The sequence below is a fragment of the Carlito syrichta genome, unplaced genomic scaffold (genome assembly GCF_000164805.1).
Source record: "Carlito syrichta isolate Samal-C Ts95f unplaced genomic scaffold, Tarsius_syrichta-2.0.1 Scaffold313910, whole genome shotgun sequence".
Classification (NCBI taxonomy): domain Eukaryota; kingdom Metazoa; phylum Chordata; class Mammalia; order Primates; family Tarsiidae; genus Carlito; species Carlito syrichta.
Genome location: NW_007258006.1, coordinates 232,790 through 250,775, shown reverse-complemented (window position 1 = coordinate 250,775; position 17,986 = coordinate 232,790). Strand labels below are relative to the sequence as shown.

Sequence of the window (17,986 nt, the reverse complement as noted above, 5' to 3'; positions counted from 1 at the left end):
ACACAGACAAAATCAATCCAAGACAATAGAGATAATTTTTTTTTTTTTTGAGGCAGGGTTTCACTTTGTCACCCAGGCTGGAGTACAGTGGCACAATCATGGCTCACTGTAACCTCGACCTTCTGGGCTCAGACAATCCTTCCACCTCAGTCTCCTGAGTAGCTGAGACTACAGGCACGTGCCAACACGCTCAGCTTATTTTTTTATGTTTTGTAGAGACAAGGTCTTGCTATGTTGCCCTGGCTGGTCTCCAACTCCTGGGATCAAGCAATCCTCCCACCTCAGCCTCCCAAAGTGCTGAGATTACAGGTGGGAGCCACTGTCCCAGGCCTAAAAAGTTTGTAAGTGGTATACCCAGAGGGAATGCCTTCCTACAATTTATCTAAGCTTGGGATTGGGGGAGGACTTTTCCTAAATTGCACAAAAGCTACACAGGTAGAGCCTTCCCCAAGCTCAGGTCTGCTTCTAGACCTTGTCCTTAAATTATTTTGGCCAATCAGATTTTCAACCCAATCTACATAATGCTTTCCTTCAGCAACTTTATACATACAATCCTTGAGAGCTAATCTATTAGTTTTCAGACCATTTTGAAAGTAAAATGTTTCATACATTTAAAACAATATTTTAGTCAACGATTAAAGTACAATACATACAGAAAAGTGCACAAGGCATAAGCATATAGCTTGGTGGATTCTCACAGGTGGACACACTCATGTCACCAGCTCCCAGATTGAGAAGCAGAACAGGATCAGCCCCAAAAGCCCCCCAAGATAAGACCCTTTGATGGTAACCCACAGATTGCTAAGCAAGGCTGACATGGTTTCTCATGCCTAAGATTTCACAAAAGAGGGTTTTGTTTTATTTCCCCAAGAATCAAACTAATAAATGTCTTTGGAATGGAAAGGGATCACACTCACTAGCAGGTATGGCCTCTAGGGAGGAGGACAAGGAATGAACACAGGAGAGACACAAAGGGACTGCCATTGTCACTCCAACACTTCAGAATAAATTATCAAGAAAATATGCAGGTGAATGATGGCAGGTGTTAATTCTGGGAGGTAGGAATGTGATCACTGGTTTTATTACTTTTGAGTTTCTATCTGCTTGAAAAAAACAGTCATAATATAAATGATTATTAAGAACTCTCTCCAAATATCTTGTAGAACTGGAAAGAAATAAGTACGTTGGAAGGCACCTTGGCAGAAATCAAGTCTCCACGCTGTCAAAAACGAAAAGCCACAGCCTGACTCATGTTTACAAATACTAATAGTATTCCACACCCTATAAATAGACTATGTTATTCTGGATATAATTTTAAGCCCAAAAGCAAACCATAAAGAATATGATACATTAAACCAAAGTAAAGGGTTCTGATTAAAACAACTGCTCTCACATGGTGCGTAACAAATTAACATTCCATTTCTGCTATTTAGCAAACATTTTTTAAAAATATGCAATTAGGCTGTACTGTTTTTCTGATGAGAAGCAAGTGAATTTACCAAATAATTCTATAAATAACCACGGCACCACTCTCAAGCTGTTTACATTTCCCTTTCTATTTCTTAATTTTAGAGAATACAGTCATTTTCCAAAATACAAATAATTATAATACTTTGGATTTTAAAGATGAATGCAGTTTAAGTCCCCGAAGTTACTCTAGCAATAAAAACAGCAACCCTCCACCGGACAGCAGCCGTTTGTAACAGCCCCGCAAACCGGTAACACTCAGTGCTCCATTCCCTAACAGACCCAGCGAGACGGGCTGAGAAGATCCTCTAGGCCTGGAGTACAGACGAAGGCACAAGACTGAGAAAGACAAAGAAACTTGCCCCAGGAGGTCGGCCTGTCAGTTGTGGAGGTCCAGGTAGAACCCAAATCTTCAGCCATGGCCAGGTCCTCGCCCATGTGAGTACAGCTGGGTAAAATCGGTCCAGGAGTGCTCACATGTGTGCAGAGCAGCCGAGGGAGGGCGCAGCGCAGGCTGGGTCCACTCCCACCATCACGTCAACCAGACATTTCTGCTTTTGTGTTTTCCATAACAGAATTCTACTAAGTTTGTTTACTTGCTTCTTGAGAGGGTTTCACTATTTAAAAGAAAATTGCTGAAAGCCAGTGTCCTCACCCAAGTCTTGCTCCAATGCTGTGACAGACTCTGTGGAGCCTCACAAGTGCTGTCACTCGGTCATTCATTCAACAAACAGCTCTCATGCCAGCCGCTGAGCTCGGCATCACAGACAACACTAAGCTGCCACATGGAGGTCACTTTTGGTGGGGGAATGGCAAACAGAAGCACTGACACAGATAAATAATTAAAACAAGACGCAGTCTGTCTGTGGTACTGACATGGCCACTCTCCAGAACGAAGGGCAGGTGACCAGGATGGGGAGCATGGGAACAGACCTGTGTGAGCCCCCATGAGACCTCATGTGCCTGAAGGGCCACTGGACTCCAGGATGGGATGCAGGCACAGATGGGGGGACAGTGCCCAGCAGCTCTGAGCTGGCAGAGGGGGCCCAGTTCAGGGGCAGGGCAGATCACTGCTGCTGCCAGGGAGGCAAGCCTCAAAGGGGCAGGCTTTCCAGAGAAGGGAGAGGGGAGAATGGCTGCAGGGACAGGGGGCCGAGAAAGGCCTGCATAAAAGAATGAGTGGGTGGCAGCCGAGTGGATGGAGGAGGGTTGGGGAGATCTGGGACTGACACGCATGGAGGGGAACACGGGAGTGAAGCTGGCGAGGCTTCTTGATCTGGCCACGGTCCCCCAACACCAGAGTCATGTCCCTCTAGTGACCTTCCCACTAGCACAGATGACACACGCCTGAGGAGGTAGACTGCTGTGGGATGTTCCTCTATACTCTTAACTCTTCAATCTCAAAAGACTTGCAGAAAATACTCAACCCTTTTGAGGATGTACAGGTTGTGGAGGGGAAAATCCTGGCAAAGCTGCTCGGTACAGAGTTTGAAAAATGAAGTTAAATATAATAATAAGTTTTTATTACAATACAGCAGTATTATGCAAACACAATGAGAACTAGAAAGTTCTTTCCTCCATGAGCAACTGGAAGGTAGCAATTTTACTATTTCTTCACAACCTGGATCTCCCTCCAGGTCAACTTCTCACTTGTTTGAATGCTGTTGGAACTCTGTTTGAACACGTGTTTGAATAATTTGATCATTCTATTGTTAAGCCTCTCTATAATACGAAAATGTTCTTCTCTCTCTCCACCAGAATCTTCTCCCTGTCCCTTGTGCTGAGCCCTGGCTTACCCTCTGCAGAGACCAGCTGCTAATCCTTCTTTCATCGGCTGGTATTTGGCTATGAGGGGGGACAGCTATCATAGGCTCCGTTCCTTCTGAGAGAGTCAAAAAACACATTCCAAGTTGACAAAGATTGCAAAAATAGCACTGCCCAACTTCCTTAAAATTAAGCCACAACACTATACAGTGAGAATAATAAAAATATAATATATGGGTTGGGCTTGGTGGTTCAGCCTGTCATCCCAGCACTTTGGGAGGCCAAGACGAGTGGATTGCCAGAGCCCATGGGTTTGAGATCAGCCTGGGCAACTTGGCGAGACCTCATCTCTACAACAAATCAAAAATTAGCCAGGTGTGGTAGCGCACACCTGTGGTTCCGGCTACTTGGAAGGCTGAGGCGAAAGGATCGTCGGAGCCCAGCAAGTCGAGGCTGGGGTGGCCGTGAGCATGCCACAGCACTCCAGCCTGGGCAACAGAGTGAGACTCCAACTAAAAAAAAATATATATATATATATACATATATATATATAAAATATATAATATAGACATGGAATAAACCAGTGAAATGAGTGCCAATTATCTCACTGGTATGGCTAACTGAACCCACAATATTTCTAAGTGAGCAATGTATTCCTCACCAAGGATAACCAGGTAGAAACAGACCAACGGTGATCAGGCCGTTCTCCAAGCTGACTCTCAAGGTCCTCCTCAGAGCTCGGGGACATTTTCCCCCCAGACACGGGGTGCTTCTGGAGTTCCCAGGGCCCCCTTGGCGAGTCTGAATCTCCCACTGACCACAGACTCCAGACACATCTCTGAGCGGAAACACAGCCTGAATCCCCCCAGGAGCCAACGCCCCACCATGCTCCTGTCACTGCTGTGGAGCGCTGATAGAAGCAGGAGCTCTCTTTCTGCTTGAGGCAGGGAGAGCAGCTGACGCGTCCCCAGAGCAGGTGCTAGAAGGACGGTGGGAGCTATAGGGCCCCAGGATGGAGCTGGGGCTCCCCGTCACCATGGGGTCAGGGGTATGGAGGACACCACACAGGAGGACAGGTGGCAGCAAGCACACAGAAAGCTTTGTGGCAGGAGACTTTCTCTGCAGGTGCTGGAGTCAGACAGCCCACCAGGCCTCTTCCCAGGCATGTCACCTCTGGCTACACGGCCTTGACCGATTTCCTCTCACTCTGCCTCAGTGTCCCTGCCTGTAACAACAGCAGAATATAATACAGATCTAGAACTAGCATGCACATTAAATAAGATAACTTTTTCTTTTGATTCCTATAATCAGAGAAGAAACAAAAGACAAAAAAATAGCAAATGAAAAGTGATAAGTAAAGCACATATAAGGCTGCCTGGCGAGATCCTGAAGTTCTGGGCGTGCTCATGACAAGTATCTTCTTTCTCCTCTCCCTTCTCTGCCACAGGGACCCTTCACAGAAGGAGGGTTCACCTGTCCCTAACTAGTGGCCTTGGGTTCAAAGTGGAGAAGGGGCAGTGAGGATAGGGGAAGCCCCAGAGGCAGGGAATCACTACCCCCAGCCAGGACACATGTCCTCAGGACACAGAGTTGGCAGAGGCTGGGACTCAGGGACTTCTGACACTTGGGAAGTGTAGGTTTTTTAAAAAGTATGAAATGGACTACATAATAAAACTCCTTGGGGTTTCTGTATCAATTGCTGGCAAAAGAAAACTTTTAGAGGCAAATAAAGATTATTATATTTGTTTTAACATTAAACATATTAAGTAAACCTCTCAGATTTATAAATTTCCTACAGAAATGAATGTCTTCAGCCAGAGAAGAGTTACAGCACAGTAGAAAGGATAAGCATGAACAGAATATTATAAAACCCATTCAGTTTTATACTGGATTTGGTTACTGGTCCTATTTCTTTTCATTAAGGAAGTTTTCCCTCTCCCAGCTTAAGACTGATTAAATGACATGATTATCATTGTACATAAATAGGAAATATAATTCCTTTTATTCAAAAAAATACGTCCTAAACCTACAAGTGTTAGGGTCACTCTTTTCTTAGCTGTGGATATTAGCAGGTTCGCAATTCAAGAAGTACTTCTCCTGGCGCTTCCCACGGCCAGCCCAACAGCCGGGCTGCCGGTGCCTCTGCACAGAGGGTTTTATACTCCGCCCTTCTGCAGGTGAAAGCAACCCTTTCCAAAGCCAAGGACCGAGGCTTGCACTTACAGGAAAACAGAACGTTTCAAGAAAACTACACTTGGCTTCTCTCTGGCTTACAATCAAAGAGAGCAGCCTCACACAGCCATGCCACACAGCAGCTTTCAGCTATGCTTCAGACCGTCCCCGCATAGAAATGGGAAGAAAGTGTGACGTCTTGTAAGACAGTATCTAACCCAACTCTCAAAGACAGAAGAGTAGATTAAAAAATGTGAAACAGTGACAGCAAAACGTGTGAGCATAAGGACGTTCATAAGTGTTATAAGAAACAAGGACTATTTGGAAGAAATTCTCCAAACCACTTTGAAGTTTTGAAATAAATTACTGATACCGATTACGTCAGAGAAATCTTAAGTGAAATAAGTCATTTCTGGCTACTTCCTTTTTGAACCAGTCCCATTAAAAGAATTCCTGTGCACAAAATTATTTAAAGACAGAAGTGTTCTGATTCCTTTTCATCCCACACTCTTGATTCATTATACTTTTCCTAAGAAAAGGAAACTCTGTAACTGAGAGTCTCACCCAAATTTCCAGAATTGCTCAAATTCAGCAAGTGCTTCAAAGTCTTAACTTGATGGTTTAAAAGCTGGTTATACAACAGGAGAACAGCAAAAACACGTTTTAACTTGCCCAACGCAGGTATGTGGTAGGATGTATCGCACATGTACACAGCACCCCCCCAACTCAGGCGACAGATGTTCTGTCACTCTGACATCCAGATCCATGACATTTCTCTGTACTAGATACCTTCTAAAACACATGCCAAGGCCACCAAGCAGGGATAGAAAGCTCCCCCAAATTAACCCCAACTAAAATCCTCCCACAAGGAAGTAGAAGAGGGCAATGAAAACATGTTTTAGGTGCATCAAACGGCAAATACACTTTCACAATTTGAAAACTTCATAAAAATAATAAAAGGATACATCAGAATTTTTGACTTACCACCATCAGACACAGTTGCAGACTGAAAGAAAAGAGAGAGAGACATGAGTTAATTAAGCCTCATGACAAACTCGGGAAACAGCACATTCATCTGGGGAACAAAACTGGAAACACTCTCCAGGCCCAGGTGTCCCAGGAAAGGCAGACAGCTCAATGAGTCAAGAACCCCGCCCAAATTGGGCAACACCCAACAAGAGGAAGTCATCGTCATTTCCATTTGCAATGAACAGATCCCAGCATGCTTGATACTGCAGTCTTAGTAACAGCCTCCATGAAAACAACTTTACAACTTTCAGTGGGATCAAGTCCTGTGGGTGACACACGGCATCAAGGAGGCAGGCCGTAGCAACCCATTGGCCCACTTGCCTTAACGTCCCCTGCACAGGACAGGCTGTGCCCAGGGCCACACATGCCCTCCGTGGCGCTCACCAGCACCGCCTCCATCCCCCGGGGCCGAAGATGGGCCTGGAGAGGGAGAGGTGAAATAGCCCCAAGATAGCGGCAGAGAAGGAGTCAAGCCCAGAGGTGAGACCAGATCACACACCCGGCCACCTGCCCAAGTGGTGCAAGAGTGGCCACAAGCAAGCAGGCTGGGGAGAAGCTTTCACAGAAGGGGCTTGGAAGGCTGGAGAAGTGGCAGTGGCTGGCTCACCGGCATGGGGACAAGAACAAACAAGTCAGGCAGGAGGGATGACAGGCGGTACCGGAAGGCCAGCTGCAACAAGGAGGAGGCTGGAGAGCTTGAGGCAGTCAGCTGATGGAGGTCAGGAATGACACTCACAGCAACAAGAAGCTACAAGTAGGCCTTTGATGAGAACTCTGAGAAAGACTATCTGGGACTGCACTTGCAGGACGACCGGTCAGGGACACCAGCACCAAGGCTGTCAGGCAGGAATGCAGCGATCAACCCCAGAACTGAGGTGAAAGGGAGAGGAATTCAGAGGAGGAGCAGGGGCTGAGGAAGTGAGAGCAGGCCACAGGGCAAAACACCAGGAAGCAGAGACACTGAGGGGCAGCGAGGCAGGGGCCTGAGCAGAACAAAGCAGCTTTGCCAGGACAGGCCCCAAAGGCCCCTGTGCTGGACAAACTGGTATTTGAGGCTGACCAGCGAGGAGCAAACAAGAAGACAATCTAGCTCACAAGACACAGCGGTGTCTCTTCAGTGTGGGCCACCCACCAATGCCTCTTCTCAACTCCTGGGCCATCCCTACGAAGTGGAGGTCATTAGGAGTTTTGAACCCTCTGAGGCCAAAACCCAGACCGAGAAGAACCCCGGAGGGAGACGGGACCAGAGAAAAGGAGCCAGGACTTCCAGCTCACACGCCCCTTGCCCATGGCCCTCCATCACAGGGGAGTGGAAGGACACGTGCAGTTTAAATTTTAAAACCAATGACACATCAACAGCCCCCAAACTCTGTCCCCCAGCCTGTCAAGAAAGACAGCAGTCCTTTCCCTCCCATGCAGACTGTTTTCACCGAGGAGCCCTACCCCACCTGCAGGACTAAGGGAGTCCACTCAAGTGATTCGCCCTTCTCTGCCCAGCAGAAGCTGTCCTCTTACTGCCAAAGGAAGCCACTTCCCGATAGTCACTACTTCAAACTGTCGCAGATCCAGGTCAGAAACATAAAACCCTGTTTCAGAGTATCCTGCCACCTTGACACATTTTTTAGTAGTAAAAACACATGCCGCTGTGAGTCCACCTTTCAACTTTTCTCTTGCCCAACAGGAAGTGCAAGAGCAGACACCCAGCACACTGACACCAGTGCTCAGCCCTCACTCACAGGGACCGGTTTTTATCCCAGAGGCTGTGGGGTGGCCACGTCACAGGCACTGACAAATACACTTTGGAAACTGTCATTCCTTCCTTGCCCACAGTAAGTCATGTATGATCACATTGGTATTATTTATAACAATGGCAAATTATTTCACTGAGATTATGATGAGAAAATCTGCAAGGTTGTACACAAAACTAGAAATGTTTTCAATAATAATATCTGAAAGATAAATTATAAAATGTAAACTCCATCTTACTCATGATTAAAATAATTCTCAGAATTTGGCAGATCGAACAAAGTGCACTGGAAAATCTCGACACACAGCATTCATACCCCCAAAAGGACTGAAACACCAGAATCAGGAAAGAAGGGTGTCCCAGAAGCCCCAGAGAGACTTGAGGAGGAGGAGGCACGGAGGGTGTGGTGCCCTCAGAGGGGCCAAGGAAGGCGGGACAGAGGCAGTGCAGCTGGTGGGATGCGGGCCCCGGCTGGGGAGGGCAGGGCTGCTGGACGAGAGCTCCTTGGGAGGCTCCAAGACAGTGCTACCAGATACAAGTCAAGTTCCACAAACGCACTTTTTAAAAGGCAAACTATCATTTCAAACAGTTTTAAATGCATAGAAACACTTACTTTACAAAGGCAGAACAGAGACCAACAAGCTTTTTAATATACTGCTGCTCCAAACAAAGTAAAGGGGACCCCTGAGGGAGGAATGTAGGGACAGGAATCTGAATAGCTAGCAGATGCCGACACCTCCAGTACAGCAGCAAGGCCATGCACTTGATCTGAGACTCTCCAACTCAGCCACAGCCTGGGGGTAGCGCTGCCAGGGGAAGAGATGCCTCCACTCCCAGCAGCCCCAAACACAAATCCTCCAGGAAGAAAGCAGCCCAAGGGAGGCCCTAAGGAGTTCCAAAAAGAGAGGCGGCCTAAATACGTGTTCACAATAAAAAACCCAAGGAAAAAACCCACCTTGAGTAGGCGTCAGTAGAGACTACAATTAGCAGATTCTTAGGCATTGGGAAGATCTGACGTAGAATATTAAATAATGATCTATGAAATTGTAAAGAAATAAAAAAAGAGGAAGTGGTAGATCTGAAAAAATAACTATAGAGAATGCTTGACAACGAAAACTACAGTTGAAGTTAAAAATCCAAAGAGAAGTTAAACAGAGATTAGAAGATCAAAGAGAGAATTTGGGAATTGGAGGACAGACTGAGAAAATAAAAACAGACTGACTACTGCACTGAGAGAGAAGCATAGAAAATAAGACGTAGGGAGTGAGAGCAATAGAATCCTGAGTGGCAGTGTACTCAGAGACCGGGAGGAGGGCACACAGGGAGTGGAGTGCAGAACAGAGCCCACAAACCTTTTTCCGGGATGAGAGCAGTTATGCAGACATTTACCGACAAAGCTACTCTGAAAGCTCACTAGTCACAAGCATTCCCTTAAGGAACTTCTCTTAGAGAACCTGCCCAAGGAAAAGAAAAGGCAAAGGGCCCCAGACTCTGAGCTAAGAGGCCTCCTGGGGATTCCATTTGTCTCAGCCATTCAGCACTTTCCGAAAAAGACTCAAAATCTCTGAGCCACAGCCTCAAATCACGTATTTCCTTACCTTTTTCCCCCAGTTTGGGTAGCTGTTCCAAAAGCAAACTTTCTAAACCCAAAACGCGAAAGAAAGTTCTAGGCATCTGAGGTGCTACAAGCCACTCTGCTCTAACGGTTTGCCTGGGGTTCAGTAAGACGCAGAGGCCACTAATAACTCCCACCCTACCTCATGTCTTCTCAAGGTCCCAAATTCTGCATTGTAAGTACTGGAGAAAAAAATAAATTCTAGCTGGAACTGCTCCCAACACATAAATATGAAACATGATCACCAGAAAACTCGTCACACAGCCCTTTTTATTCATGGCTTCCGTCTTCTCTCTGTGTCACTTTTTATCCTGGCAACTGTTTGTATTTCAAACACTAAAAGAAAAGATTGATAGGAACACAGTTTAATATCACCTGAACATAAAGCCACTGTCCTCCTCCAAGTTTACATTTATCCTACTCTAAGAACACCCCGGGAGTGACAGAGCCATGCATTATGTCAACCAAGACCTAGCTGCCTGCACACGAAGGCCCAGAGCGTTTTCCCCGTCGGCACCCAGCTCCTTCGCTCGACTGATGCACAACTGAAATCTTTATTTTTGTTTTTTTTTAAATCATAACCATATCATCCAAGGGTGATAACTGCTGTTACCTTTAGACGTTGTTACTTTGTGGATTGTTATGTCTTTTCAGTATTTGAGGATGTTTTATTTTTCACATATTTGCAACATTTTGAGGAATGTTGGCTGGCTCTATCACTCCCAGGGGTGTTCTTAGAATAAATGTCAGCCATTAAACAAAAACGGTAATATTAATGAGAATTATAAGTTGTTTCTTTGCAAATTAAATTATCTTGTCAGGAAAAGTTCTCACCTATTTCTCTGAAAGTATGTAAACTTGAAAGAGGGCAGTGGTTTCTTATCAGATAATATTAAATTTTCCATACATCTACATCACAATATGATTACCACAATCAAACAAATAAACATATGGTAAGAATCAATTCTGTTTGGGGGGGGTTGTTGTTGTTGTTGTTTTGAGTTGGGATCTCACTTGTCACTCGGACTGGAGTGCAGTGGCATGATCACGGCTCACCGCAGTTTCCACTTCCTGGGCTCAGGCACTCCTCTTGCCTCAACCTCCTGAGTGGCTGCATGGAGGAGCATGCCACCAGGCCGGGCTAATTTTTTGATTTTTTTGTACAGACAAGGTTGCCCAGACTGGAAGAATCTTTACTCTCAGCAAATTAAGACTTACTCTTTTAGCAAAGTTCAAGCACATAACACAGTGTTATGAACTATAGGCACCATGCTGTATATCAGTTCTCTAGAATTTATTCATCTTATAACTGAAAGTTTGTATCCTTTGACTAACATCTCCCCATGTTCAACTATCATCCCCTGACCCTTGGTAGCCACCATTCTACTCTCTGCTTCTACGAGTTAAACTTTTCTGGATTCTGCATATAAGTGACATCATGCTGTATTTGTCTTCCTGAGCCTGGCTTATTTCACTCAGCATAATGTCCTTCAGGTTCATCCATGGTGTTGCAAGTGGCAGGATTTCCTTCTTTTTAAAGGCAGAATAATATTATATTACAATGTAAAGAAAATATATATAAAAATCACATTTTCTTTATGCAGTCACCCATCGACAGATACTTAGGTTGTTTCCATATCTTGGTTACTGGGAATAATGCTTCAGTGTACACGGGAAGGCAGCTATCTCTAACAGTTACCGATTTTATTTTCTTTGGAAATACCCAGTAGCAGGATTGCTGGATCATATGGTAGGTCTGTATTTAATTTTTCAAGGAAACTCCATACTGTTTTTCACAATGGCTGCACTAATTCACATTCCCACCAATAGTGTACAAGAGTTCCTTTTTCTCTGCATTCTCACCAACACTTGTTATTTTTTGCCTTTTGATAACAGCCATTCTCATTTTGCATGCATTTTCCTGATGATTAGTGATACTGAACACCTTTTCATATACCTTTTGGTCATTTGTATGTCTTCTCTGGAAAAATGCCTATTCCAATCCTTTGCCATGTTTTAATTGGGTTGTTTCGTTTTTACTATTGAGTTGTAGGAGCTCCTTATATATTTTGGATATGAAGCCCTTTCCGAATACATAGTTTCCAAATATTTTCTCCCATCTGTAAGCTGCCTTTTCATTTTGTTGATTGCTTCCTCTGCTAAAAAATAAATCTTTTACTTAATATAGTCCCACTTGTTTATTTTTACTTGTGTTGCCTGTGCTTTTAGTGTGTCTAAAAAAATCACTGCCAGAACCAATGTCATGGGGCTTTTCCCCTGTGATCTCTTCTAGGAGTTTTATGGTTTCAGGTCTTTGGTTTAAGTCTTGAATTCATTTTGAGTTGATGTTTGTATATGGAGCAAGATAAGGATCCAATTTCTCAGCAAGGACTTCTAAACCTAGGCATTACCAAGTTTCTTGGCATACTTGGAACACTATAAACATGCTTATGAATTAAAACATAACATTCATAATGTTTACTCTAATACCCAGTATGATTTGCGTTAATACTTTGTTTTCATTAGTCTAAACTTTTTAGATTCTTCCCAAATTTCATTCTACCTGTTATATTTACAAAAAAGTACAGTCACAAAAACAAAAGATCCCAGTAAGTCAGCATTTTTCTGTGCTTACAATTTAAACATATACCATAATTAAACAGCTCCAAAAATATCTATAACATACCTCCATAATTGGAATTCACACTAAAATATATATATTTCTATTGTAAAGAAATTTACAAATTATTTTATGTATGTAATTTAAGTCCAAACAATCTCTAGCCCTCAGTGTCAGCCTCTTAAATGTGATAGTTCAAGTGGAAACTGATATAGACTTATTCTTGGCAGAAAATCTGTCTGAACCACACATATTCCAAATTATTTTGAATGAATGTTTTGAAAGTTTTGAATGATTTATGTGAAGAGTGTTAAATGATTAATCTAATCTCTATCAAGGTAATTCTGTTAGTCACACTAGACAAAACAAATCGTTAGAACGTATAATTTCCGATTTACACTGTATGTAGTAACATGCAGTAATATAAATTTTCCATTTGAGGCACTTACAAAATTTCCTACCTTGGACATAAAAATTTTAAATAATCATATGATATTCATAAATAAGAGATCAAAGGCCTACAAGTTGCTCAAATGCATTAAATGTTTTGACTATAAAGAGCAGAAACACAAATAATCTAATTGAATTCAAAGAATTTAACAACCCAACTTGCACCTAATATATATATTCATTTTGTCTTTTAAAACATCATCATTTACATTTTAAGACAATCCCTTGCTGGACCCACAGAAGAGAGCAGGACTTGTGTGAGATACTGCAGGCCTCTGGAAGGCAGGCCTGGGTGTCCCAAAATGGAGAGCACCACTGAGTGAAGCGCCAAGCGAATGTTCATGAAACGAGCCCTGACTCGGGTGCCACCTGCTTCTCCAGCCACTTCCTGCTCACTACGCTCCCGTATGCTGGCCTGCTGTCTGCTTCACTAGCTCAAGGGTCTTCAGACCCAGCCATGACCCTCCAACAAGCCATCATATCAACTCAGTAAAGGGAAACATGAGGTATATCCCAGGGTCTGTGCTGTTCTTAGACCTTGTTTTTGAGACATGAGTACGCATGTGTGAATGCACGTGTGTGTAGGCACATGCATATGTGCGTGTCTGTGTGTGCCAGGCCTTACTTAGCATGACACATCTATCTCACCTCCCTGTGCTGACAGAAGTCAAATTATACCCGATACACTTCAAATCACTAAAAGACCTTGCCTTGAGAGGCAAATCTGCTAAGCATCCAACACAGCAGAATGTAGATGTCACGAACTTACCTCTAATGGCCACGGCGCCCTAACTCCCACCTGCAACCTCACCTGGCAAGCTCACCAACCTGGGTTCAGCTTCACCAACACTTCTCCTGGAAGTTTTCCTTTCTACCCTCTGGCCAGGTCTGCCTACCTGGGCCAGCCCCCCCAGCCATGATGACTTTCCTCACAGAACAGCACTGAGCTTTCTTGGCTGTGGGATGCCGGGAGGGGCCGCTGCAGACACCTGCAGGAACCTGAACCAAGGGAGCCACGCTCCACAGCAGCTCCGGCTTCAGGACACACAGAAGCACTTCAGCCAGCAGCCACCACCCACCTTCCTTCTTTCTGCTCACACAGGGGCATGCACTTCCCATGTACACACAAACACTCACACATGCACACACTTTTTTTTTTTTAACAAACCAGCAGCTTCAACCAGAGACAACTGGAGATAAGGTCCACGTGGAGGCAAAGTAGAGGCACACATTTCTAGGTTCAGGCTGTGCAGCTGACACTGAAGAATGGCTGTGACCCAAAGGGCAGCAAAGACAGGGGATGAAGGTACCGTGCAGTGTTCGGTGTCACCCTCAACAGGCAGGTCATGGTCCTCACTGCATAAGCTCACTACCTTCCTCCATCTCAGAACCCAGGGGAAAGGATCGCATGTTTTGAGCATCAGCGTATACTCATTCCACGGGAACCAGTGAGAGGAGAAGACAGGCCAGGCAAGGTTGTTCTCGCCTATAATCCCAGCACTTTGGGAGGCCAAGGCAGGAGGATCACTTGAGACCAGTAATTTGAGACATGCTTGGGTAACATAGCAGGACACCATCTCTACAAAGAATAAAAAGTTAGCCAGGTGTGGTATAGTCACAGCTACTCGGGAGGCTGAGGCAGGAAGACTACTTGAGCCCAGGAGTTCAAGGCTACAGTGAGCTATGATTGTACCACTGCACTCGAGTCTAGATGACAGATGAGACTCTGTCTAAATAACTAAATAAACAAATAAATGGGGAAGAAGGATACACCTTTAAGCATATAACATGGAAGGATAGCTGCCAGTGCAAGGTGGCCAATTTCTTAATGAGAAAAAGGGAGAAGAGGTGAAAATATAAATTTAACAGTAGTTAAATATTCCAACATGTTCTGTGGGATGAACAGATGGTCCCCGGTACAGACTCCAGGCCCCGCCTGTGCCTAGTCTTAGGTTCAACAGACTTCTGGAATGAAGGAAGTACTGACTGACCAACAGATGGGCAGCGCTGGGGAGACACCAGCCCAGAGGGCTCAACTACCCTGACACAGGACACAGTGAGCCAGAGGTGGAGCATTCACCTCAAAAGACAGGGTGCTCTGGTCAGGACTGTCACTTCAGGGCCCCAGAGGAAGGTGAGCATAAGAGGGATAATACAAGAGAAGCAGTCAGTGACAGACTGGTGAGAGGAATTTAATTTGGGCTAAAAAAAAAGAGAGAGAGAGAAATGCAGTCAAACACAAAAACTTCCCTGGCAGCCCATCAAGCTCATCCTACAAAGGCCAGAGAGGACCCAGGCCGAGGCGTTCTCAGGCATGTCGGTCCCAAAGGGAATGCCCACCACTCTCCTCTCACTTCTCACAGTGGCCACCAGTCAGGCACAAGTTCTGTGCCAGCCTCAGCCCCTAACACAACCTGGTCTATTCCTCACCCGGGGGTCAGGATTCTCTGCCAGGGGCAGGGGGCGAGACCTGAAGTCTGACCAGGTACCTTGCCACACTCAGCAGACCTGTGACAGAAGTGTGGTGGTTTCCAGTTAAATGATACGGGGCAGCAGTCCCCAAAATTTCTGGCATCAGGGATGGGTTTCAATTTTTCCACGGACTGGGGGTGGGGAAGGAATGTGCAGTCAAGTCTCACTGCTGAGGGGAATCTGTATTTGCGGCCACTCCCCAGAGCTAGCATCACCACCTCAGCTCCACCTCAGATCATCAGGCATTAGATTCTCATGAGGAGCATGCATGCTAGATTCCTGGAATGCACAGTTTGCAACAGAGTTCACCCTCCTATGAAAACCTAGTGCTGATGCTGACCTGACAGGAGGCAGAGTTCCGACGGCAATGCAAGCCATGGAGAGCAGTTGCAAGCACAGATAGCCTTCACTGGCTCGCCTGCCGCTCACCCCCTGCGGTGTATCTCAGTTCCCAATAGGCCACACAGATACTGCACGGCCTGGGGGTTAGGGACCCCTGATTAGAGGGCCTGGATGCTGGAGCTAGAGTTGCCCTCACATGTCACAAACGGCCGGCTGACTTCTCCTGACCACACCTCCATCTTCCTCAGGACTCTTGCACGTCCCCAGGCTCCAACACAGGACCCTGCCCCTTTCAGTGTGCAAACCTCACCAGGTCTTACTGTGTCGTCTGTGTAGCCAGAGTCATGCCAGGGAATCAGGCAGACAAGCCACCCCGACGGGAATCCTACCTGATGATCCTCTCAGTAGACAATGGGGCTCCACATTACCTAGAAGAGAATATTCTACTTTTCTGTAACAGTAAGACTCCTTTTACTATGTTTTTTAATCGCTCTGTTTCCCAGACTGGAGTGTGGTGGTGCAATCATAGCTCACTGCAAGTCTTGAACTCCCAGCTCAAGCAATCCTCCCACCTCAGCCTCCAAGTTGCTAGAACTACAGGTGTACATCACCAAGCCCAGCTAATTTTTTATTTTGTGTAGGGGAGGAGTCTTGCTATATCACCCAGGCTGATCTCAAACCACTGGCTTCAAGCAATCCTCCCATCTCAATCTTCCAAAGCACTAAGATTACAGGCATGAGCCACTGTACCCACCCTCCCCTATTTGTTTTATACCTTATGAAGAGTCAACAGCCCCTTTTTAATTTTCAAATATTAAACAGAACCCCAATGCATAAACAGGGAAAAGTCCTCAATCTCTAGAAAGTTCCTTCCCTCACACCCTAGCAACCTGAAGATACTTCTCTGTGCCAACAGAAGTCAAAACAAAACTTCATTATATCTGAAGAGCTTCATATCACTAAAAGACTTGGCCTTGAGAGGCAAACTTTCTGCGAAGCATCCAAGAAAGCAGAATTTAGATTTTATGAACAAGAAAGAAAAGCACAATTTGCAGTGTCAATAAACTACAACCTGAGGACATCCTCCTGACACAGTTCTGGACACATGCCATGATGCCACACAGGGCATGGGCTGGAAACTCACAGTGTGACACACCTCCAGCAGGCACTGGCATCAGTCCACTGACATCTGAGGACTTAGGCAAATCCCAAGTGAGAGCAGAGGAAGAATGTCACAGGGAACCCCAGTGGCTCCAGGACAATTGCTGTGTTAGACCAGGCCCATGCTCCAGCAGTGTCCTTGAAATGGGCACTCACCCAGGGTGGAGACTTGTTCCTATAACTCAGAGGAAGAAAGGAAGGAAGGAAAGATGAAACTACCCATAAAATCCCTCCTCTGACTCTGGACCAGCTAACGTCCAACTAAACTGCTACTGCCCTGCAGGGCCCACAGTAGCCACAGCATGGAAGCTGCTGCAGGAGGAGGGAGGCCCATACTGCCAGTCATAGCAGCTCCTCACCCAGGCGCAGCCACCACACCGAAGGGATGCTCTGCAAGAGGGATGTCATGGAGGAAGAGTGCAGGGGCTTATATTCCCATGACAATTCTTGTTTCTTATGGGGTATGGGTGCTGACATCTCCTCAATTAGTATCTTGCTAGTGTCTGCGACTACAACACTTACTCATGATGTGGTTCATTAAACATGAGGGAGCACTTTGTTTTGGCAAAGGGGCATATATAACTTCAAAGCTGCCTTAAGATGGAGAGACTGGGATCATCTAGCCAGGGAGAGCATCTGTTCTCTCTGGGTCAAAATCTGAGCAGCTCTGAACGCTGTCTGGAAAAAGCTCTTAGAAAGGCTGGAGAGTTCTCCACATCAGGATGAAAGAAGCTTAAGAGACACTAGGACCTTTGGAAAACACGTCTCTAAAGCAGAGCTTTTACCAAGCACACAAGCTATGGGGGAGCCCTGGCACTCTCATGATGCCCCCACATTAAAGATGAACAACCCAAGGCTCAGAGAGAGATAGCAGTTCCCTGGCAACCGCAGAGCTGGCAGCAAGGGGCTAGCCTCCCGGCATCGGCCCTCTTTCCTGGCTTCTCACACCCCTTCTCCAGGCTGGCCCAGCCAAGTCAGGCTGAGCTAGAACAGGCAACACTCGCCCGCCACTCCACCATGCCTGTGATACAAGAGAAATACTGTACATAATTTAAATTTATTTTTAATTTTACATCAACATAGCCACAAGAGCCACTCGTTTCTGTTGCTTAAAATATGACCACATCAACCAGATTTTAGCACACTC

General features: G+C 45.6%; 1 protein-coding gene across 3 annotated transcripts in view; it reads right to left on the bottom strand.

The window, feature by feature from the left end:
• The window catches only part of RGS12 (regulator of G protein signaling 12), a 120,027-nt gene that overhangs the window by 48,810 nt on the left and 53,231 nt on the right, over positions 1 to 17,986 (bottom strand). For all 3 annotated transcript variants that reach the window (XR_002482691.1, XM_008070674.1, XM_021718860.1), the window contains exon 3: positions 6,388 to 6,409. Coding sequence is in view for 2 of the 3 variants with exons in the window: in XM_008070674.1 (XP_008068865.1) it covers positions 6,388 to 6,409 (22 nt within the window). In the remaining variant the exon portion in view is untranslated. The remainder of the gene's footprint in view (positions 1 to 6,387; positions 6,410 to 17,986) is intronic.